Here is a 24,079-nt window from a genome sequence, read left to right as displayed (position 1 = left end):
CCACCACTGCGTATAAAATAACAGTTTTGTATCTCCTTTTTTTTTTAGGCTGCAATAGCTGTAGAGATGTTTGGACAGCAAGTCAGTGCAGGTGAGTAGTAGTTAAGGAGCTGCCTTGGTTATCCCTCGGCTTGAAAGCTAGGAGCCGTAAGAGATGGTAGGGAAGCATAAGCCACAGGAGTGGAATGAGAAGTCTTCCAGATGGAGACTTGATGGGCTGCAAAGGTCAGAACCAGGTAGCTGATATCTCACAGGCATAGTTTTTCAGAATTTGATGCTGGAAAGCATCAAACCTCTGGGTAGCAGGACTCTGAAGTAAATGTCACCCAGAAAAGATGAGCTGGATTATGGGGGCAATCAGTGTCTTTTATTGAGCACAGCAGGAAGAAAAGGAAAGCTGTAAAATGCCAGTGCGGGTAAACATTGTTCAGATGTCTAGAATGTGAACTGCTGTCCCTTCTTAAGTACATAGCAATGACCGAGGTTTTATCCTTACCCACACATCATGAGTTTAAGCTGGGTAAAGAGAAAGTAACAAGATTAGATAATTGACATTGGAGCAAGGGCTTTTCCCAGCCGGCTCCGCACAGACAGCCGTATGCCTTCTGTGCAAAGCTCCATTTTACCACTCCTGGCTTAAAAAAAGAAAGGGTACATAGCGGTTCACACCCTTGTTCCACCTTGATGTGCTGTAATTTTTGTCTTCGCAGACGGCTCATCCCCTCTCTCATAGGAATCCTCTCCCACCCTCTAATCAAGGAAGTGAACGAGCTCCCAGGTCAGGGATTCAGCACTTCATTCTCCCAACGTTCTCCCAACAGGAGCGAGCTCCTGGGAAGCGAAGCGACCACCATCGCTCTGCTTGGCTTTTTCAGTTATAAAATGTCTGTTATTTTCCTTGCCAAAATGAAAACTACTGCCAGGGCAGCTACAGTGGAAGCACTGATCGTGGCCTCTTTCTTCTTCGTAATGCGATCTGAATTCAGATAACCCAATGTGTCTGAATAGCACAGTAATAATAAATAATAACAATAATATCATAAGCATAGCTCAGCCCTTGAGAGCAATTGCACTGCCAAGGCCCTGGAGAGCCATTCTGGGACGGGAGAGCTCAGTCTGAAGCTTGCGAAGGCGCTAGAAACGTTGGTAATAAATAACGTGCTGCGGGATGGCGCGGTCCGGGTTCTTCCCCTTCAGCTGTGATTACGACATTGCTTTCTTAGCAACTAAGCTTGGGGGGTTTCTGAAGAGGTCTTGCAAGGATGGAAACCACACTGACCAAGCTCTGGGACTTTCACAGTGTTCAGCGCTGGGTTTACGTAGCGCTTCTGCCCACAGTTACAGAGACTAGACAGAGCACAACAATCTCATCTGCTTGTGATGGGGTGAGACAATAGGGGCTGCAATAATGCTCAAACAGGTTTCTGGTGCAAATTCAGTATTTGCTGGCAGCTGAGCGTGGAGCCAGTGTGGGAGAGGAAGGCTGATGCCTTCCTCTGCATTGGCTGATTCGAATTTTTTTGAGTGTGTTCTGCAATTTTCCCTTTGTCCCAGCTAAAATGTCCTTTAACCCCTGAGTGACCTGCATGGATCTGCATGGATCTTATTCTCTGTGGAGCATTGATGGGGAGTGAAGCTCTGAGTCACGCGTGTAGGGCAGGCACATAGCAGGTCTGTTCTCTTAGGGGCGTGACGTTGTGAAGGTTCTGCCCAGGACGCAGCTCCAGCAGCGAACGAAGCCGTCGCAGGTTGTTTGAACTGCAAAGGGCATCACTGCCAGTCCAGCTTCACCCCGGGCTTTCCACTGCTGATGTTGGCCTGGAAATGTAACGCTTCCTATTGATTTCTCTGGGGAAATTGGCTGTACCAGCTCCACCAACAGAGACGAGACCACTGGGCCCAGCACCCGCTGGGAGCCCTGGGTGGGCGAGGGCTCCGTATGCGCTTGGCTCGAGCTGCAGCTTTCATTTAAAAATCCTGCTGGAAGATGTAGTTGGCTTGTCATCACAGAAGGTGGTTGGTAAATAAAATGAAACATAGAGATAAATTAAAAATGTCTTCAAAATTGTATCCTCATACCCTTGCCTCCACTCAGCCAAAATCCTTCCTTTTTAATTTCACCACTGTTTATAGTTTGTTTTCATTCTTGTGGTGACTTTTGTTTTCTAATGAACGGTGTAAGATACACCCACAACTCATAAAGAATTCACACACCTGCATTGTTACATGGTGAGTCCTTGTGGATAATTTAAGCACCAGTTTTAAATTCCAGGAAAATCTGCATTTATTATCTCCAATGACCCTGGGGACTAGAAAGATCGAAGTTTGTTGATCTGTGGTTTATGATGTAATTTTTCTGTTTCGTTTTCCGAGGATTTTGCAGACTGGCTGAAGTAGTGGAAGTCGTTTTCTCTGGAATTTCACTCTCCGCTTTCCTTTCCCAGTCTCCTCCAGAAAAACACCTACAGCCATACATTGGCAAACCTCACCCTTGGTGGCCGTTCACCTCCATCATTGTTTACTTCGGAGCTCACCTGGGATCTTTGACATGCTAATGCTCAGCGCGGCAATGCCGGTAATAAATATTCCGGCAGAGCTGAGTGCTCGTTTCACCTGCCCGCACACCAAGTTCGCCTCAAAAATCCGTTCCTTTCCTTTCACCTAGCTTGCATAAACTGGGTGTAGTTCGGCCCGTCGCTGGCGGCACCGCTTTGAAGAGGGCTTTGGTACCTGCTGCATGGTTTACAGGTTATGTTGTGTCTTGGGAATCCTTTTGTGGAGTCAGGTTCAGGACAAGCTATGTCTTGTCCTACCAAAAAACCCAAAATACTAGTGAAGACTTGAGCGGTAACGGGGGTTCAGCTCACAAGGCGGTGCTGGCTCTGCCAGGCTGATGTTTCCAATTTAGCAAGCTGTAGCTGAGCTCTGTTGGCCTGGCAGTCAGGCACGGCCACGGGACAGACATGAGCTGGTTCTTAGTCCAGCTTCTCATGTCCTTGCAGATCCCTGCCATCACCGCTGTCACCAGCCGTTCCCTTAGCCCGTGGTCCTTGCAGAGGAGCCAAGAAGCGCAAGGAGATTACAAATGCCAGTGCCTCCTGGGGAGACACGTGTGCGGAGGCTTGTACCGAGGTGCACTGGTGAGATCTGGAGGAAGAGAGAACCTCTGAGCCTCCGTGGACGTAGAAGGGCACATGCCATGGCACAGGCCTTGTGCCACAGCCCAGACTCCCAAGCAGGGCTGTTCAGAAAGCCCTGGGACTGCCCCTGTCTCCTTATTTCCCAGTCTCCCTTCCCTATGGGCGCTTTTGGGCTGGAGCTGCCCCTTCAGGGAAGGGGGTGGCCAGCAGCCGCTTTGCTTGCGAAGCCGTAAGCTGCAGGGTGTGTGCCCGCTGCCACCAAGGAGCCGGTTCTCAACACTCTGGGGTCGATGAAGCCCTGCTGAAGTCGATGTGACGGATGTGCCCGTAGCAGCAATACAGGTGAACTTTTTGTCTGGCATCCACTTTTTTTTTTCCCCCTCCTGTTTTTGATACCCAGAAGATGTCTGCGTCCCTTTGAAGCAGGGACACTGCAGTGCTTGTTACTCCTCTCTTTAACTCTGTGTTTAGGGAGGAAAAAAAGGCTGTCAGGGTCTGTCCTGTCATCTCAGGAGTGTCTGAGATGGCAAATCTGGCTGCAGGACCAGCAAGAACATCTCAGTTGTCACTGACTCGGGAGCTTTGCTTGGTTTATAGACTCGCCCCGAGGGCTGTCGGGCCCCTGTCTGGCGTGTCCGGAGAGATGTGGGCTAGTGGGGCTCCTCACCAGTCCTTTGTGGCTGGGCCGAGTGCGCTGAAGGTGTCGAGACAGAGACTGCTAGGGAAGCCCTCAGCGAAGCCTGAGGCTGCGCAGAGGCAGGGAGGCCTTGCACAAAAGAGATCACAGAGGGCTGCAGGAAACGCGCTGCCTCCAAAGCAGCCGCTTTGCTCCCCCGGGGACCGCAGCGACAGAAGGAACGGCACGTACGAGGTTGGCGGGCTCCTGCCAAAGCGGAGAGGTGCGGGCCACGGCCACACCAGGGTGCTGGTCCTGTCTCCCACTGCATCGCCATTCATAACGTGGGATCTGTTTAAATCCGCTTCCCTCCGAACAAAAGAGCCAGGTTAGTTCTCAGCACTTGAAAGAGACAGATTGGGGCTGGTGCTGTTTCTTACAGGAGTGTCGAGAGGCAAACCTCTAGAGTAAAACGGAAGCCAGGAAAATAATAGTAATGGCGATTCATTTGTCTCTGACATCTCAGCAGCCAACGGTGCTCCGGTTGCCGTGTCACTGTTGTGCTCCGGTTCTTCAATGGATTCCACAAGCTGCAAGGTTTGGGCTGAATTTACCTCGCTAATCGTGCGAGTGCCTTGCCCCTTTACAGACTCCAGTGTATAAACACGTTATCGCCTACGGACTCGTCATCCTCAGAGCCCCCAAAACTGCAGCGTTTCCAAGTGCCTGCTGAGAGGATTCCAGCACCATCGGGTGTACAGTGCCATCTATTTTAAAACAGGGCTCAAAGAACGCAGCTGGAGGGCAGGGTCTGTATCTCTGGCTGGGAATGGGCTCATCCTCCTCTTCCTGCCAGCAGGATTTAACCACGTTGGGTGCAGCAGAGCTCAGCACCCTTGTCCTTGGCTCCACTCGCACCTAGGTTGCACTCGGAATAAGTTCAGCTGCATCGGTTAAACACCGCCAAAATAAACCACCGGACCTTGGCAAAGGCTTTACTGCTTCGGAAAGCCATGAATCTCCATTTAATGCAAAATCCATAATATCCACAGTGCCTTACTACCTGTCTCACAGAGAGACTGCCCAGAACAACCTGTCCAGCAGCAGCTGAAATAATGGTTTCTCTGTCGGGGTCTGACTCGATAAACCACAATTTCCCTTGGATCAGCCTGTGCTTCCATGATCACAAAAGCAGATCCATTTCTCATAAAACGTATCCACTGCAAGAAGTTAATTCCTGGTTCACTGAAGCGCTATAAAGCAGCAGAAGGCTTTGCTGGCACATGTTTTAGAACTAGGAAAACAACGTGTGCAAAAACACTGATGTAAATCCATTGCTTTGGGGGGAAAAGTGCTTTTCCATGAGAGTTAACCATCGTTTACCTGATAGCTCTGCACGAGGGAAGCTACGCTCATCCCAAAATAATAAATAAACCAAACCAGTGTAGGCAAGTTCAGGATCCAGGCAGCGCTGAGAAAGATGGAGCGGGGGGCTGCGTACCGGCAGCTTCGAGCTCTCCCCAAAATTCTGTCCTTCTTTCCCGTGCAGGCCCGGGCGGACACCGAGGTTTGAGCCACAGGCATCTGTGCCTGCCTTTCGTGCCCTCTTGAGAATCGGCCCTTCCTCTGCGCCTGCAAAGTGTTCGGAGGATAGGAAGCGCAAAGGCGTTCGGGGGAGCGCATGGGGCAGCGACGTTCCCCAAACACAGATCCTTTTATTTAAAAGGAGCAAAGGGACCTCGCTGTACGTCCCCATTGAACTAAATTTAGCAGGCACAGCTTGCCTCCAGCATCGTCCTGAAGCATGCTGCTCCTGAGATGTCCAGCTTGAAAAAAATGGCTTCGTTCAGCGAAAGTGAGGAGTTTCCCCTCGCATCTCTCTGATCCGAAGCAATGAGAGCGTTTCCATTTACTCCACGTCCACAGAAATAATTTTGATTCTGTTTTTCCCATGTGTTTTTGCTTTGCTTTGACTTTGGGTCGCCAGGCAGCTTTCCCTTTCCCAGGATTTCATTTCCAACTTTGTTTAGAAAAACAATGGCAATTTCTTTTACTTTTTTTTTTTTTTTCTACAGGAAAGTTTATTTTGCTTAATTGTTGGATTTTTTTTTTTTTCCCCTAGTTTCTGTCCTGGATTATTTAGTGCTGCTGGATGCCACAAAACCGGCGTGAAGTTCAGCCTCTGAGCTGGTTGTGTTTTGATGTGAGCACACCACGAAGCACGGAAGGTGTGATGAAACGGTAAGTGGTTATGAAGTTATATTTATCTTCCTATTCACCGCTGGTTTTAAGATCCACCAGACAACCCCTTTCTTTGGTGATTGCATCAGGTTTTAGTTTCTTCCAAGTTCCTTAAACCTGAGCTCAGCCGCCCCGGCCCCGTGAGTAACGGCGTTTGCTAATCCGCGCTGCTCTGCCATTGCCTCGCGTCGGGAAAGGTCGCGTTGCGTGATCGCTGCCCGCAGACCGAGTGCTGTCGCGTGTTTTGTGACATCTCTTACTTTCGGGCAGGGAATTTTTCTCGGTTTGACAATATCCCCACCACTGTGTCCCGACGGCCCGGGGCGATGTCTGAGCCCCGGGTGAGTGGGGGGGAGCCTTCCCCTCGCCCTTTTGGCAAAGCGGCCCTCGGTGGAGCTGCAGCCCGTGGCCCGGAAAACACCCGTGGGAGGCGGCTGGGGGCGGTGCGGGGGTCAGGACCGGGCGGTGCGGGCGCCGCGGCCGCGGCTGGGCGGTGCGTGGGTGCCGTCCCGCCGTCCCGGGCCCCTCCGCTTCTCGGCCAATGGGCTCGGCGCCGCGCACTCCCCGCCCCGCTCCGCTCTCCCCGCGGGCAGAAATAGCCCCGCCGCCACCCCCAGCCGCTTTCCGCGAGGAGCGGGCGGCAGCAGCGAGGCGGCGGAGGCGGCGGAGCATCCCCGTCCGGTGCCGTCCCGTCCGGTACCGTCCCGTCCGGTGCCGTCCCGTCCGGTACCATGGCCCCGCGGCGGGCGCAGCGGCCGGGCTCCGCGGCGGCGGGTGGGCGGTGACCGGTAACCGACGGGAACGCGACCGCGGATGCTCCCTGGGCGCGGGGGGGGCGGGCAACGGCCGGGGGTCCCCGCGCCCCTCCGGCCCCCCCCGGCCGGGCGGGAGGCGGCGTTGAGCCCGGCGATGGGCGCTGCTCGGCGGGGCGCGCTGTCCCGTGGCCTGTGGGTACCTGCGGGTCCTCGCCCCTTTTTTTGGTGAACGGTTCTGGTTCCTCGCCCCGGGCTCTCGCCATGGACACTCTGCAAACCACCTACATAGCGCTGGAGCTGATCATCGCCGTGCTGTCCATCGCCGGCAACGTCCTGGTCTGCTGGGCCGTGGCCATCAACAGCACCTTGAAGACCACCACCAACTATTTCCTGGTGTCCCTGGCGGTGGCCGACATTGCGGTGGGTTTGTTAGCCATCCCTTTTGCCATCACCATCAGTATCGGCTTCCAGGTGGATTTTCACAGCTGCCTCTTCTTCGCCTGCTTCGTGCTGGTGCTGACCCAAAGCTCCATTTTCAGCTTGCTGGCAGTGGCCCTCGACAGGTACCTGGCTATCAAGGTCCCACTGAGGTAAGAGACCGGAGCGGACGCGTGTAGCTGCATCCCTGACAGCCCAGAGCATGCCCTGCCTCGCCTCAGCGCGTGGGAACTTCTCTCTTGCGATGCCCTAAGAGGTTTGCTCCTCACAGGTGACAGTGAAAATACCAAAGATTTTGCAGGACTGCCATCAGATTTTCTATATCTTGACTTCAGAATATACCGGGGAGCTCAGTTTCTTGAGAGTGTTTGTCTTGGGAGGGTCGGTGCCTTCTTGGGGGGGGGGTTATGCAGTGACATAGCAGTGCTTTGGTGTAGTTGTAGCTGATCTATGTAGGTATTTACACAGCTCCCATTACCGTGGTGTCTGGGCATCTCCCAGGTAGTTAAATAGAGGAGCAAGCACTCTTTATCCTGCTTCTCAGCCTATTAGAGAAGTCTTTTTGCAGGCCGCTCTGTGAGAGTTCCTGTCTCCTCCCGAGCTCAGGTCGCAATACTTTCAGAAAGGCTGAAAGTCACCTTCAATAGATCTTGGTGTGACTTTGTACACACTTCGCATTGTCAGCTAGGACTGGAGTCTAGCTAGGCTGACTTCCAGTTTTTAGAGAGATATAATGAATGGACTGAAAGTGCAATTTGTTGCATCTACAAATGCTGAGGCCGTATGTCAGTGCTTGTATACGTGTTTTCCTTCTGAGTGCTTACCACGAGCGAGTGTATGGATCGGTAAATGTCAGAGGGTGTCAGCTCTGTGCATGCACTGTGAAAGGAGGAGAGAAGGAGAAAGGATCCGTACCTCGGGTTTCAGAGTCTTACAGTTTAGACTTTCATCCACACACAGTATCAAAGACATAAATTGATTTCCTTCTAATTCACACGGCGGTGCAATACGCTGGGGCAAAACGTAGCGAGTGTGTTTCACAGGCACTTCAGCAGTGAGCTGGGGCAGCAGCTTCCTCAAGCTTAACTGCACCAAAACCCCTGCTTTGCTTTACAAATGACCCCAGTCTGTTAGCCTCAGTCTCCTTCGTGTCTCTGTTGTCCCTCCCTGAGAATGACACAGCGATGGAGCCCCGCTGGGGAGCCCAGGACCACTCAGGGGACCGGTCAGGAGTAGGGCTGTGGGGAAACAGGGCAGATTGGGTGTCGGGACCTCAGCTGAACTGTGTAAGCTGCAGCTTTCCTAGAATCTGCTTGTCTCTGGGATCTCCCTTGCACAAGCGATGAATTCACTCAAAAATTACTTTAAAAAACTCCCTCTTCACACTGTTCTGCCACCTGGCTTCAGAGAAACCCCATACCTTAGGCAAATATTAATTAATCATCAGCCAGATGACAAAAACTGATAGTGGAAACGCACGTCTGCTGGGTGGCTGCGTCTGTCATCAGAGCACGGCGTCTGGAAATTCCACGGGATGGAGAGTACGTGAGAGCCGAGCCGCAGCCCTCGGCTGAGCCATGCCGATCGCTGCCGGCACCTCCGACACCGGCTGCTTCCCTGCCCAGCCGCCCGCCTGGCTCCGGATAACGCTTTGCTGCCTTTTCCATTCCTTCATTCAGGGGCTTTCTCCTCGGGATGGGGGCTAGCAGCGCAGCAGCGACTACGGAAGCAGGTCAAATATTTTAAGTTTTGGTTGAATCACACCTCCCGCCACAAGCGGGTTCGAGCGCGGGCTGTCCATCGTAACTCTCCTCCTGTGTGCCACCAGCGCTTGGTGCAGCGCTTGGCTGAGGCGTTGCATCCTGTGAGATCGGTTTCTGCTCTGCTGGAATCTGAGGCGAGAGCATCAGAAGTGCTCTGAGGGGACGCTTACGTGTTTGCAGAAGAGAAGTGGTTTTGCCAACTGACAAAATAGCAAGTACTTCCTCTACTCTTTTTTTTTTTTTTTTCTTTTCCTTTTTCACAAACTAGCGGGTTCGCTCGGCTCTCCATGCGGTCAGTCCATACACCTGTGTGGGATGAAATCCCAGGGCAGTTTAACCTTGCTTTGGGATCCTTCATTTGTTTTATCTTTTATTCCATTTGCACAAACATCTTTATTTCTGTGAGTGCTTCCTAGCTGGACGTGTACGCCCCTTCAGCTGTAAACTGAGATCCAGGAGTCCCACCTTAGGCTGGTCTGAAGTGTGAAGCTCGGATTAAACTCGATCTTGGCATTGAGGCCCATTTCCTCGCTCTTAGAGGTGACCAGTGAGTAAAACCCCTTCAAAAGGACGGGAGTTTCTCCCTGCTAGGAGGGCAGGGCAATGGACAGGGCATTGCTTCGGCAACGGGAGGTTCAGGGACTGGTACGGAAAGGCTGGTTTTCTTTGTACAGCCAGCATCAAAAGAGGATCGAGGAGATTATAAAACTGCACTGCTGAAACACATCTCTACTGCGCCAAGGTTTTCCAACCAAGGCTTAGCTAGCGCTCTCTCCTCAGCATCGCTCCTCCCGAGATGCTCCGCAGTGCGGCCGGCGGTGAGGGGCGAGGGCCTTGTCCAGCCGCCCGCTCGAGGTGATGCCGTGCCGTGTCTGGAAGGGGGTTTGTGCTGGGGGAAGGGAAAGCTGGGCATCGATCTGTAGGAATGGAGACCTTAAAAAGTTTATTTCTTACTAAAACACTCATTCTGTGGACCAGCGCAGAGGCTGATGACAGACCATGAAGCACTAAACGTTTAGGAAAATGATTTGTACCCAGCCCTATCTAGCAATTCCGATAAATAACGCAGACAAGCGTCTCTGTCGCATCCACCCCAGCTCCCTGTGGAAACTGCTGCAGGGACACTGAGAACTGAGTGTGTCATACTATTTAATATTATTTCAGGGCTATTTAAGCACATTGAGAGGCTGGGGCTGTGCAGAAGTTTGCATTGCAGCCAGGCTAATAATGGATTTTTCAGTTCTGTGGCTGAAGCAAAAAATCCCAGGGGGAAGAGGAAAATTGTTTCAGTCAAACTGAAACAGCGATGTTTGGGGGTTTCGGTGAAAAAAAGTGATCTTGACCAACCTGGCAGATTTTTGTTTGAGTTGCTTAAACCTTCCAATGCTGCTTTTTTGAAATGGAGGCATCCTCGCTGGAAAGGAGCTAACAAATTGTCACCTGGACAAATGCAGCACCGAAACCTTATACATTTTACACTGATGTTTTAGAACCCTCCCTCTTCTGGCTAAAAATATTTACTGAATTTGTCCTGAAGCCATGAATTCTTTCTGTCCCTTGAAACTCTTGGGTTTTTTTGTTGGTTTTTGACAAATTTACTGTTTGCGGAGCAGCCCCCATCCGCGCTGCCCACTTCGTGCAGCCGCAGCTCCGAGCCCTTCCCGGGTCCCGTGTCCCCTGGCCGGCGCACCAGGCCACAGCTTCTTGTCTTCAAACCTTGCTTCCCGCAGGCCTGGGCTTCCGACCGGGCATCCCGCGCGTCCCCATCCCTCTGCCACCCCAGCCGCCAGCCCTGCTCTCCTCTGCTGAGCTCACCCCCCTGCCCAAAAGCTCGCTCCCTTCCACCCCAGCACTTCCTCCAAGCAGAATCCCAAAGCCAGGCAGTGGAGCATCTTCCAGCAGCGGCACATCCACCCCGCGGAGCGTTTGGCACGTAGGAGCCTGGAACAAACGCGTCAGGGAGGGAGCAGAGTACCTGTATTTAGAGAGCAAGAGGAGAATGAAGCACCCCGTGCGAACCACGCTGCGTGTGCCTTTGTCTGGCTGGTTCACCGCAGGACAACGACCGTTGTGCTGCTCCTGCCTGGCAAACACCCTGGCTGAGCCCTGCGGGGGAAAATTAGCCCCCATCCCCATGGTCTGAGCCGATCTGGTGCTGCTTCTTCCTCCCTGGATTGAATTCTGTCCCGTCTTCAATTTTACCTCTAGCAGAAGTGCAGGACTGATGTTCCCGGTGGCTTTGCCGTGGACTGGAGCAGGGTGTCCGTGCCCATGCCCTCTCCCTTCCTGCACCGTGCAGAGCCCCCGCTGCGCCCCCGCTGCACCCCCGCAGCCGGAGCATCCTCGCTGGGATCACCACCTCTCGCTGGTGGCGTGCTGCTCTGCTGCTGGCTGACGGTCTCCCGGCGGAGCGGCTGCCCCTCTTGGCTTTGACGTGGTGAGGGCAACAGCCCAGCCCGTCTCTGCTCTCCTCGCGGGGACAAATTACACGTGCGTGGTTGTTGCTTTGATCAGATCCCTTTAGCTGTGCAGTGGCTTTCCTAGAGGTGGGTTGACGGATGCTCGACGGCTACCTGCCCTCGCTGGGCCCTGCTTCTGGGTTCCCTCTGTGTTTTCCAGCAAAGAGTTGTTCCTGGATCCTTTTTGACTCCCAGCTGGTTCCTCAGCAAAGCAAACTGGTGGGTATTTATAACAGGTGGTGGGGCTCGAGGAGAGAAAAATCGTTTTCAGAGCCTTGGATTTCACCTGCCAGTTTCTGTGTGCCACCAACGCCACAGAAGGGCAGCTTCCTTCTTCTGCCCTTGCTTCATTTCCTTTCTGAAGGGAAATCCTTGCCTCGCCCTTCGTCTGAACTCCCAGGCCTGTTCTGCTGTTCAAGCGTGGCTCAGACCTGCGATGCCCGATCCCGAGAGCCGGGCGGCGCGGGCGGCACCGTCATTGCCGAGCAGCGGACCCTCTGCCTCTCCCGGCCGTCAGGTTGCTGTTCCTGGCCAAGGCTGCCGTCGGTTAATGAACGTAACGTGCGACAAACCCGGCAAACCGAGTGCTGCGGCCGGGAGGGCTGACGTGCTCGCTTGAGCAACGGAGCTGTTGCGTCTTTAGGGAAATTTGTGTCACTCGCGCTCGACCCGGGCAGAATGTGGGGTGTTGGGCAGCGCCCGCTGGGTCTCGCGGGGCTGCCGCTCGCTCCGAGCTTCGGAGGCAGCCGACTCTGGACATGGAAGCACAATAAAAAACTCAGGAATAATCGCACGTGCCCTCCTGGCCATAAACCAGAGCGGGGGGGAAATGGCAGCTATTTTTAGTTATGAGCAGCCTGGTTTCCTTAAAACGCCTGTCCCAAATTTTTACATTTTTCCCTCACCTCAGGAATCACTTCCCTCCCAAAAAAAGCAAAAAATCCTGACAGGAAGGGAATGAATTGGCTTGCAGACCTCTGCCCCGCGCACCTCCCGCAGAAGCTGGGGGGAGTGGGATGTTGGGGGGCGGCGGCTGAAAGCCCTGTTTCCAGGCTGTCGGCACCGATCTCCCGGCTGAGCTTTGGGTTTAGGAGCTTTTTTCAGTTTTGGCCAGCTCAATCTCTGAAAAATACAGGTTAATTTTTAGATTTAAAAAGCAGCTTTTTCTATCTGGCAGAATTTTGCTCCTCAAGGCCTTTTGACTTCTCTGCAAAAAATACGTTAAACCAAAATACTTTGCCAGTGAATGGTTACATTTTGCAGTTAAAAGTTTTTGCTTTGTTAATTAACGGGCTTGTTCTTGTGGATTTTTGTGGATTGGCTGTTTCTCATAGCAATGAGCACAGGCTGCAAAACGGAGTCTTTCAGGAGCGTTCTGCCCTGGCCCTCGGCCGCACCGGGCGGTCACTGCGTGGGGGAGTTGGGGCTCCTGTTAGGAGGTTTGATCCGTGAGACGCAGGGATCAGTGACGCCAGCTGTGCCTACAGATGTGTTGGTCCTCTCCCCTCCCCGTCGGCTCTCGTGGCTTTGTGAAGTCGGATGTGCCAAAGAGCGGATTATCTCCTAATCCGAGGGCTGACATCAGGCCTGGGCGTGAGCCACAACTAACCTGTGAGTACGGCAGCGGGTGCGTGTCCGTGCCCTTACGCTCACCCTCTGGCGCTGTGCGGGCACCGGCGTGGCGCTGAGCACCGGTGTGGCGCTGAGCACCGGGCTGCTGGACCCGCTGGGGATGAGGGACAGACGCAGTCCCTGCGGGAGCGGCTGTGCCGGCAGACCGGTGCCACCGTGGCTGGTAGCACCCTTCATGATGGGCATCAGCACCCATCACCCCGTGCTCGGGCGCTCACCTGTCACCCAAACCCCAGTGCCAGGTTCCGGGAGCGCGGTGCTGCGGGGGCGGCTGTTGGCCACGTCCTCCCTCGCCCCGTGCTCAGACCTGTCAGCCTCTCCGTGAGATTCGCCCGTCGCGCTGCGATGGCGTGGATGGCACACGGGGGCTGGATGCTGTGTCACCAGCTGGTTCGAATCCGGCTGCGCCTGGGCAGGGAGGCGAGGACGGGACAGGCTCCTTGGGCTGCTGGAGCACGCAGGGCTGAGGCGCGGGTGGGTGAGCGGTGCCGGGCGAGATCCACCAGCCCTTGGGAAGCTTGGTCAGGGCTCTGTGGGGAAAGGCAGATGTGTAGCAACTTGCTGGGGCTGTCGGAGGGAGAGGCCAGCGGTTTGGGGCCTTTTGGAAGGACTTCAGCACCCGTTTGGTTACAGAAAGAGCGATCCAGCAGAGATCTGCCATCTCCCCACCCTTATCTGCTATCTGAGTGAGCCGGGCGGCGGGTGCCTGGGAGGGGCAGCGGTCGCAGGGCTGCTCTCCGTACGGGCTCACACCCCAACACTCGCTATCAATCGCAGTTCCTATCTCACCTCTACCAGCCGCCTTTAACTCGGCCGCCCCCGGTGCTGCACATCTGAGGCCTGACCGCTCTGGGAGGTTTGGAATGACAAAAATTCTCAGCCCCAGGCACCGTGAGGCAGATAACGTGGGGCTTCGGGGGCCTGGAGGGAGGGTGGTGCTGGGGAAGAGCTCGGGAGGGCTTCGGGCTCCTCTCGCCCCGCGGTCTTGGATGGGGATAACCGAGATTTTACACTCTGGGACTCAGAAACACCTCATGGGACGTGAGGGGCTGGTATCGCGTGTGCCCACCTGTGCATGGGCGTCTGGAGGCAGCTGCTCTTATTTTGCTGTGGCCGGTGGTCGGGGCGCGAGGGCCGGCGTGCGGAGCACTGAGCTCATTTCCTTCCTGTGCCCCGCGGGCTCTGCGCGTCTCTGTCAGGCGCCCAGCGTCAGGCGTCCTCGCAGCGGCGCGGGGTTGCCTGGAGTGGGCAGGGAGCCCACGGCTTGCCCTGCACCCCGCTCGTGGCCCGTGTGTGTCCCAGTTTCAGTCACCGTTTCTCACCCCGTCAGGGGCGAGAGCTGGCTGGGGCCGCTGCTGCAGACAGAAACCAGGGTAGCAAATGCAAATTCCTGGCTGCGAAAGCGTGCGTGTGAGAAAAACATTCACGTCCCCATCACCGGTGCTGTCGGCGTTCAACAAGGGCACAGCTCTGCGGCCCCCTCCCACCGCTCCCCACCCCACGGCAGCCTGAGCTGCGGTTTCCCTTCTTACTCGCTTCTCTGTCCTCCACGTTACCCAAACGCGTGCCGTTTGCAGGGCGCTTTGGGCCAAAACCGTGCTGGCCGGCGTTGCTCCTTCCCACATTCCGGGTTCTGCAAACCCGACTCCCTTCAGCCGTTCCCCTCTTGTAGTTGTGCAGGGCTGAGGTGCCAGCCCATGGAGCGGTGTACAGGGATAAATTGGGATAAACTGGGGCAAGGCGGGAGCTGGGGGCTGTAGAGGGAACCCTTCGCTCTGCCTGCACCCCAGGAAGGAGGAGGTCACAGCAGGGATGAGCACACGGGTGTGGCGATCTTGTGAGAGGATTTTAAGCTTGTAGGCTCTCGATAGTCCAAGCTCGCAGGGTCCGGCGCGGTGGTAGCCTGTGTGGGGTGGGCTGGGGCATGGCGGCACAAACGGGTACCCAGGGGTAGGGAACGCCCCGCGCTGTACGCCCGGTCATCCCGAGAGGCATTGTGTGAAGCACAAGTGGCTTTTGTCCTGGGAAGAGTAATCTGGAGTCTTTGTAACTGGGGGGCTGTTAACCTGGGGCTGCAAACAGGTTTGCTTCTGAGTGGCAGGCGTTCCCCGTCCCTGCGTTCTGCGGGGAGCAGCGGATGCCAGCGTCCCCCCGAGGGCTCACCTTCGGCCAGGGCTGCTGCCGCCTGCCCTCCCTCCTGCTCCTCGTGCCGTTCTCCACCTCGGGCCCCTGGGCCAGCGTCCCAGGCTGACTCCTTCCCCGGAGGGTTGGGTGCGCAGGGGCTGAGCTGCAGCCGCTCGGGTTTCCCAGGAAATCCCCGGGCGGCGGGAGCTTCCCGGCAGCCAGAAGTGGAGGGTGCCGAGCGATGGCCCCTGCCCCTCCGCGTAACCCCCTGCGCTCACCTGAGCTGTGGGTGCCGGCGTGTTTGCGGTGACCCGTCCGGCGGAAGGCCGGGAGAGCGAGCGGGGGCCGCGGCTGCTGCTGTCCCCGCGCACAATGGGGACAGATGCGGGAGGAAGTGATTTGTCTCCAACTGGACGTGGACAGGCGCAGATGTCCTGCTTCCTCGGCTGATACCGTAGCCGTTGGTCTGATTTCTCACTCTCACCGCCAGCTCCTTGGTTGAAAAGCACAGCTTTTTCCTGTTTGGTTTTTTTTTTCCCCCTCCCTCTACGGTGCAATTTATGATTCATTTAAGATGTCCTGCCAGGATATTTCAGCTGGTATGTGATCTCCATCCCATGGCTGTGCATGGAGCAAAGAGAACAGCAGCAACCCCGCTTATTTCATGCTGTTATAGCTCCAAAAAAAAAAAAGAAAAAAAAAAAAGCAAGATGCAGAGTACAGCTGCAAGTAGAAGAGAAGGATACAATGCTTGGCAGCCAAGCTGCTCTTTCCTCTGGTGAATGGAGGTGTCTGTGTGTTTTCCCTCACACTTAAAATAGAAACAGATAAATTATTACTGCTTGTTTGTACCAGAGCACCTGCGTAGTCCGAGTTCGGCAAACTCTTCATCTTCTCACCTCCCTGCATCCAGCAGCCCGGGCACGGGGCAGAATGGGGATGGAGGCAGGGAATGCAGCGGGAGCACCAGTCCCCAGGACCCGAGCTGGCTGCAGTGTCCCTTACACAGCCTGCGTCTCCCCACCGGTCCCATCGAAGGTGGCCTCAGCACGGGATGGTTGAGAGTTTGGAGTCTGAGCACTGGAATTGCTCATCGAAGGCTGATCCTGCGCTGGGGTTTGGCGTAGGGTGAGGCTGCACACAGCGTCTGCAGGTTTAGAGCTGTGCCTGCCTGGTTCAGAGCGCTCCTCTACGCTGTCCCAGAGACGCCGAAGGTGCCAGGACAAGGACAAGGGACCCTCCTGGCTCTTCCCAGTTAAGGCTGCAGGCAAATGGTTGGACTAAGCAAGCCTGGGAGGCTCCATCATAAGAGAAATTTTTCCTGATGGATAAATTAATGCTGCAACTTCAGCGTTGTGTTGCGTACACAGGAGAAGCGTTTAAACCCCCGGTGTCAGCGCGGCTTTCACAGCCCGGCAGCGTTCTGAGGGCTGCTGGCGAGACGAAGCCTGACCGAGGGGCTGGGTTTCTCCTCGCATCTTTTTGGTGCTAGAAGCTGCATCTCAGCCAGCCTCAGGGGTTTTAGCACCCAGGAGGATGGGGGGACAGCAATAATGTCTGGGCAGGTGGGCATTCCGTTGCGGATGTCTGAAGAGCCAGGGCCCACAGGGGATTTACCAGATACCCGCTGCAGCTCTTCAGACCCTGGCAGAGGTGACAGAGCTCATTTTTGTGTCTCCAAGAGTGGCCCAGTAACAGAGTGACAGTCAAAGGGGTCGTCCTGCGCCTGCCTGCCCCTGGGCAGGACCAGGGCTGCGGGGTTGAACGCTGCGGACCCCAGCGCTGATGAACACACGGTGGCAAGCGCTGACGCAGTTCCCCAGCTTTTTGTTCAGCAACGCGTCTCAGATGTTCAGTAAAACAAACTCTTTGCTATTGGCTCTGCTCTTTGGTAACCTCAGGTTTATTTACTCGGTAACTTATCAGCCAGGGCCCTGGCCAGCATCCTGGTCAGGGCCACCATCAGACCCCCCCAAGCACCGGGAGAGCGGGCGTGTGGCACCGCGACGTTTTGACCTGTTCATCCCTCTGGGCTGCTGGGGATGGCAGAGGATTCTGCCCCATTCCTGCTCTCTGAGGATAAATAACGTGGGAATAACAGTCCCAGGCCAGACTCCAGGCCATTTCTGCCTTTCGGCCCACGTCTGATGGCCCCAAATGTTGAATTAAGCTGTGGCGGCTGCTGTGCACCCCTTGTTTGACAGGAGCTGAGGGGCAGCAGTGCCTCTGCCTGGGTGATCTCCATGGGGTCACCGCAGGGGTTGGTGAGGAGATGCCGGGTACGTGCAGGACACGACTCAGTTCCTGCCGACCGGGAGCCAAATTCCTGGCTGGGAGAGGCTGGGTTGCTGCAGGCTGGCAGCGTGTCCCGCTCCGCTCCAGCTGCACTGGTGATGCCTGCCTGGGTGGCTTGGCTGGTGTCCAGCGCCAGTAAATAGCGGTAGAAATGCAATGAGAGCTGTTGGGAAGAACACCATCCCGCCAGCCAGAGGCACGGTGCCTGGAGAACGCAGCGAGCCTTCCTGCACCCTGCGCCAACGGGCAACTCAGTCACTTTGGTGTTTGCCGCGATGCTCGTCCAGGAAAGCTGTGGACCTCGCTGAGCCGTCACTGGAGTGGAGGGGGCGCAGGTGACAGCGATGTCTGCTGCTGAAGGACACCGTCTCCGGCCCGTGGACCATCTCAGAAGACATCTCCTCCAGCTGCAGCGGCGGAGCGGTCCTCACCCCAGGGCACGGCGCTGGCAGAGCTGTGTTGTGCCCTGGCTGAAGCCTTTGCCGCCGGCCCGTTTTGGTGATGGCCCAGCAGGTGCAGACCCAGCCTGGTGCTTCGACACGGTGTCACCCGTGGGTCAGCGCCGTGGCGTAAAAGCAGCTGAGCTTTCCGTAAAGTATTTGACCGGCTGCAGCCCGGGCTGTGTGGCGTGCGTGTGGGTATATAGGTCAGAAGAACAGAAACGCGCGTCGCTCCGCGATGGCAGCACAGCGGGGACGGCGTCGGGGCTGCTGCAGCGTGTCTGCCGCGGGGGCACTGGGGGAGCTGGGATAATTAGCTGCTTGATGGTGATTACGCCAGTAAAGAGCCTTTGCCTGGCTGTGTAAAAGGCACTAATGCATTGCCAGGTTATTTAATCTCGATAAATCATTTTAAAATATTCAGCTGTTATTTACATTACAACAACAGTTGCTGCCTCTGGGCAGAAACACAGAGGAGATTCAATATTTGTTATGCGTTAATTGAGCAGACTTAGGTGTGTAAATTTACTTTAATAGTTTTTTGCCTAATAATATTAAGCCTAAAAGAGAACGAAGGAGGGGTTTGCTGGAGCATTCGGAGCTGTGAAAATCTGCTGGTTCCTCACTCTCTGACCATGTTCTGCTGAGCTTAGGAGAAGAGCTGGGTCTCAGCTGTCTCACGGCCCGTGCCTGCTTTTTGTGGTGGTGGTTTAGGGGCGGGGGGCTGTTGTGTGCGGCGGCTCACTAACGAGACGTGTCCTGCCTTGGTCTGGTGACAGGATTTATTTCTTTATTTTTAAGCATGTGCTCAACTTCTGCTGACTTAATGGCAATACAGGCAGTGTCCCACCAAATAGGTGTGTTAAGGTAATAACAAGGTAATTAACGAACAATTTGAGAGCATGAAACTCTCCCCAGTCTCCGTGGTCACAGCTGCGACCACCACCGCTACCTGGGATCAGCCCATGCAGTGGAGAGGTGCGGGGGGGGATTTGCAATGCACCCCTGCAAAAATGAAGAGCTAAGCTAAGGAGAGGGGTTGTCCGCTCTGAATAACTCCCTCCATCTCCTCACCAGCCTGCAGCCCGCGTCGTGCAGACCCAGCACGTTTCTCCGTCTCGCGGAAGGGGCCTCCGCTTAACCGTGACGCTGGCTGCAGCGCTGCCGTGTGCGAGGGAAAGTGAGCAACACTAAAATAAACACCCCAGCGTGGCAGCCACTGGGAAATGAAGTGACTACTTAACGGGTTTGTAAACCTTCAAGCCGAGCCTTGTCTTTGCAGAAGAGGTCAAGAGAAGAGCAAATGGAAGAAGCCTTGTCTGCGGCCACGTGTTCTCAGCAAGAGGCAGCACCGAACGCCACCAGCCCGGAGCGGCGCGGTGGGCACCGCCTCAGCACGGCACGCTGAGCCACCACGGCTTTTCCTGGGGTTCCTGCTTCAGACCCACTGAACTCTCCGCTCCATCGGTTCTGTCTGAGCAGTGATCCGGTTTGCATTTTCCAGTCTCATGACAATCGTTTTTGGGATGTGGTGTGACTGAGGCAGCAGAGGAGCTGCCTCAGTGGTCGACTAAGTGTGAGCAGGACAAGCCAAGGAGTCGCGAGTTTCTCTTCCCATGTGCAGAGCTGTCGGGTGGCAGCAGCTCTGGGTGCTCGTACAGCACTGACTAAGCTTGGCCAATGCTGGAGTTCAAGACTCAGGCTTTGCCAAGAGATCAGATTTCTGGGAACTTGCTTGGAATCAAATCTTAAAGTTTTCAGGCCCCACAACCCCAGAGAAGCCAATGATAACTTCTCATCTTCTGAAGTAGCAGGACTTGGTAACAATGAGAGAAAAGTGCAGGAGAAACCCCTGGACCTGTCCTTCAGACATCCACCCGTGAAGCATGTCTGCAGCTCAGTGGTGCCTGAATGCGACCGTAGCTCCCACATCCTCCCGGCCATGCCCGAAGTGGCCACGTAGAAGGAGCTGAGGGCTCCCCCCAGCCCTTCTTTGCCTCCCAATTCGTGCTGGCATACCCCCCCCCCCACTTACCCTCCCATCTTTGTAGCTCGCAGGAGGAGAAGGACCCACGGCTCGCACGGAGGTGACCGCGGAGTGATTCACAGCACAGCTGCGGTTCTGTGGGAATAAAACCCTCCCCTGCCTCACGGGCCGGAAGAAAACCAGAACAAACGGTCTTAGGAAAGGAGGAGCAGGGTAGCCAAGCCAGAGTAAACAAGCGCTGAGAGAAGGGTGTGGGAAGGGGAGGACATGCGTGTCAGCCAGCAGATGCTAACTGGCTGTGGAGGGGACAGTAATGCGTTTCTCATGTTGTCTTTCTGCCAGTCGCCGGTTCTTCGCATCTCCAAAAAGCGAACCGACTGCTGCTTTGGCGTTGGCATCTGTTCTGGTTGCACCCAAACCAGTTTGACTTTTGCTGCTTTACATTCCAGCTCTGTTTTCATCTCTGTGCTAGAGGAGCACCTTTGTTTTCTTGACCATGAAGGTCTGACAGCAGCAGCTACGCACAGCTGTATGGTTTCACACCACTGAGGGCTTCAGGAGCTGCAGGTCTGAGTCTGTGTGTGGCTTCAGGAGATCTGGATGGTGCCAGTCCTACAGAACCAGCACATCACACACACACGAGCAGCGGAGGCCAACACCAGCCCTGGGAGCTGAGCAAAGCTGCCCACATCAGCACGGTGGATGGAGGATGCACAAAGCAGGGATGTTGAATGGAGGGAGAAGAGCCCAGTGTTCCTGGCTCCCAGGTCCATGCCTGGCTGTGAGACTGAATGGAGACACAAACCTCAACTTGTAACTCGCCTAAGCCATCCATCATGAGCAGCTGCTTTCATATGCTGGCTCACAAAAGCCTTTCGGGGTGTTTGTAATCCAGCCACAACAAGCTTGCGTGGGCTGCAGTCTGTCATGTGTAAGCCAGGAATTGCAGTGTTTGGGAAACTAGTAGGATCCCTGGTTTCCACACGCAAGTGTACTTCCCACCTCAGCGCATGAGGTGGCGTGGGTTGGGACATCGCGTACGGGACTGCTGCAATCCAGTGAAAGCCAGCATTGCTGCAGCGTGAGAGGAGCCCGAGCTGAAGCAAGCTGGCTGTGGTACAAAGGCTGGATGTGTGTGGTGATGCTGGTTCAGTCTTTAGCTCCCCATTACAGTGTAGAGCTGAAAGCCAACGTTGTCTCAGCTCTGCTAGGTCAGCCCAGAAGTTCACGTAACCCAGTAGCCTGCCCTGGCGTGCCCAGTAGTGGGTGCTTAGAGTGAGGGAGTAAGTCAGCGGTTACAGCGTAAGCCTTCCCCCTGTTCGTGCCCTCTTTGCAGTTGGTGGTTTAGGCTTATGCAATAACAAAGCTTTTTTTAAGACTCCAAGTCCTTACCTCCTGTTGAAGGATGTTTGCGGGCAGGGGTGGTGCTTGGCACCTCTCAGGAATAGTAAGTGAATCACCTCCCCAAATCACCTTGCGTAGGCGTGGAGCACAGGTGAGATTTTTTTACCCCTCCGGTGATCACAGAGGTGAGGTTCCCGCGTGGGTGTGGGTGGGGCTTTTGTGGCTTTAGCCAAAATGCTGATGACTTTAACGGCAGGGAAGTCACGAGCGCTCATTTATGTAATGGCTCTGTCTTGGTTCTGTTCTTGATGCCGTAGGTACAACAGCCTGGTCACTGGCAAGCGGGCAAGAGGACTCATCGCTGTGCTGTGGCTCCTCTCCTTCGGAATTGGACTGACTCCGCTTATGGGCTGGAACAAAGCCATGAGGGGTTGTCCCAACGCCACCAACAAGACAGGAGCTGACACCGGGACAGAGCAGCATGGCTGCTTCGTCTCATGCCTCTTTGAGAACGTAGTAACGATGAGCTACATGGTGTACTTCAACTTCTTTGGCTGCTTGCTGCTTCCACTTGTTATCATGCTGGGCATCTACATTAAGATATTCATGGTCGCCTGCAAACAGTTGCATCAGATCGAACTAATGGGCAACTCCAAGACCACGCTGCAGAAGGAAGTCCACGCAGCCAAGTCTCTGGCCATCATTGTAGGACTTTTTGCCTTCTGTTGGCTGCCCCTGCATATCTTGAACTGCATCACTCTCTTCCATGAGGAGTTCTCCAAATCCAAGCCTAAGTGGGTGATGTATATTGCCATCATCCTCTCCCATGCCAACTCTGTCATCAACCCCATCATCTATGCCTACAGGATCAGGGACTTCCGCTACACCTTCCGCAAGATCATTTCCAAGATCCTCTGCAAGACGGACGACTTCCCCAAGTGCAACACTGACAACAACCAGCACCTGACCGTCACCAACATTAACTGTCCGGTGGCCTCCGTGACCGTATGACCATGCACATCCTGCTCCTGGGATTTTGCAGTCTGGCCCTGACACTACCCTTCCCTGTGCCTACGTGAACAGTTACAGCTAACTCCTACAGGAGAGCTCAGAGATGACCACTATGCAGTTATGCAGCTGTATTTTTTTTTTTAAATTTTATTTTTGTAATTAACATAGTGCCTCCTAGAGGAATAACCTGACGGGGGAAACTGAGCGCAGATCACTGTCGACTGTAAGCCCAGGTTGCGCGAGTGCCGGTGACCGTATTGTATTTCCTTTCCAGGTCAGACGTTGACTGCGGAAGATTCATCTACTGGGGAGGTTTCCCCAATTGTGCTGCTCGTGTCAAGTCCTAGGATCTTTATTTTATTTTATTTTTTTTAAATCTTTTGATTCAATAACTTTGTGTGTGTTTTTAAATTATTCTTTAAATCCATACTTGACAGCACTTTGGTAATACCCTGATTATGCCATCAATTGTTTGATGCAGCTCGTATTCTCCGATGGGAAAAAGTCTTAGCGCAGTTACTGGTGTGAAGCTGAATCTGCATTCCAGGCTCTGAGGGACATGACTGTGTTGATGGGAAAACAAGATCAGAACTGGCCAGCTATTTTTGTCCCCAGTATGGAAGCCCTACTTACTGAAAGAGAAACGCTTTAGCAAAGGGTTGGCTGAAGTTTTAGAACAGCAGTTTTATTGCCTTTAAATCCCTTTGGTCTACAGGGCTGTGCAGACCAATGCTTCAGGTTTGATTTCAAATCCGTTTCTGGATACCAAAATAAGGCAGAAGTGGCGTAGTGGTCTCAGCTAGTCTGATCCAGTCACCGAGGTTTGTGCGAACACCCCCTTGGTGACAGGATCTCTACAATTAGAATTTTCCCTCCCAAGTCCAAACCTGACAGCCTTCCAGAAGTGCAGGTTTGAGTTGTGATGCTGGATGCTGCAGCTCACCTGATTCCTAAAACTTGTCCTTGCTGGGGTTCCTGTGGAGCCCAGTAACCTCCAGAAGCTGTGAGTGCTTTTTTTTTTCCTAATAGTAATTTTTATTTTTTTTTATTTATTTTTTTTTTTAATCTTTACCTGCACCAGTAGCAAAAGAGACTGGAAGGGAGCTAGTTTGCTTGAGAAGCCAGAATGCCTTGACTTGCAGCCCGATTTTGGCCAAGTGCTTTGGGGAAGAAGCTCAGCTGACCGATTGCCCAGCCTGGCCTGCAGTTAGCCACGGAGTCCTGCCCCTTTGTAAGGACAAAGCCCATTCATCAGCAGAGCAGTCTTAATTTGTACTGCAAGCTAATAACTCTCTGCAAGCACAGCTCAGTAATTACTGCACCTGATTTAATGCGTAACCATGATATGCAGAACTACACAAAGGTAGGAAGAACAGAGCATTGATTTCTGAAATACAAGCTCCGCTTCTCCAGGCTGCATGACGGCACGTGCGCTGCTGTGGTACCCCTGCTCTCCAAAACAGTCCATGCCAGCAGCATCACCATGCCACCAGTGAGAAGCTGGAGTGTATTAAATGTGGTTTTCAGTGGTAACTCATGCAGGGAGGCAGAGCTGGGGAGTGGGCTGTTTAGAGCCAGGTGGCAGGGAAGGCAGTTTAAACACGGCCAGTTCCTCAAGAACAGGTCCAGCGGACAGACTATGATGCCTGGAGCAGTTTGTCCCTGATAAATTGTACTTGAATCATCTAGAAATCTGCTTTCTATTTTTTTTTTAAACTGCACTGCACTAAAAGGAGTTTCATTTCTCTGGCGTATAGAATGACTAAATACGGTGTAAAATAAGCTGAAAAGCTGATCTGAAGAAATCCTGTTCCTGCAGTATCTGCTGTGCCAG

The 24,079-nt window shown here is 54.2% G+C and overlaps 1 protein-coding gene across 1 annotated transcript; it reads left to right on the top strand.

Annotated features, from left to right (window-relative positions):
• Positions 1-6,706: 6,706 nt before the first annotated feature.
• Positions 6,707-22,814, top strand: ADORA2B (adenosine A2b receptor). The gene is made up of 2 exons (XM_086762989.1): positions 6,707-7,342; positions 21,552-22,814. Exons 1-2 carry the CDS (start codon positions 7,014-7,016, stop codon positions 22,243-22,245), a joined length of 1,023 nt encoding a protein of 340 aa, XP_086619115.1. The 5' UTR covers positions 6,707-7,013; the 3' UTR covers positions 22,246-22,814.
• The last annotated feature ends 1,265 nt before the right edge of the window (positions 22,815-24,079 follow it).

Source organism: Chlamydotis macqueenii, chromosome 19, assembly GCF_036417535.1.
Source record: "Chlamydotis macqueenii isolate bChlMac1 chromosome 19, bChlMac1.mat, whole genome shotgun sequence".
NCBI lineage: Eukaryota > Metazoa > Chordata > Aves > Otidiformes > Otididae > Chlamydotis > Chlamydotis macqueenii.
This window is presented reverse-complemented; position numbering and strand designations above follow the sequence as displayed.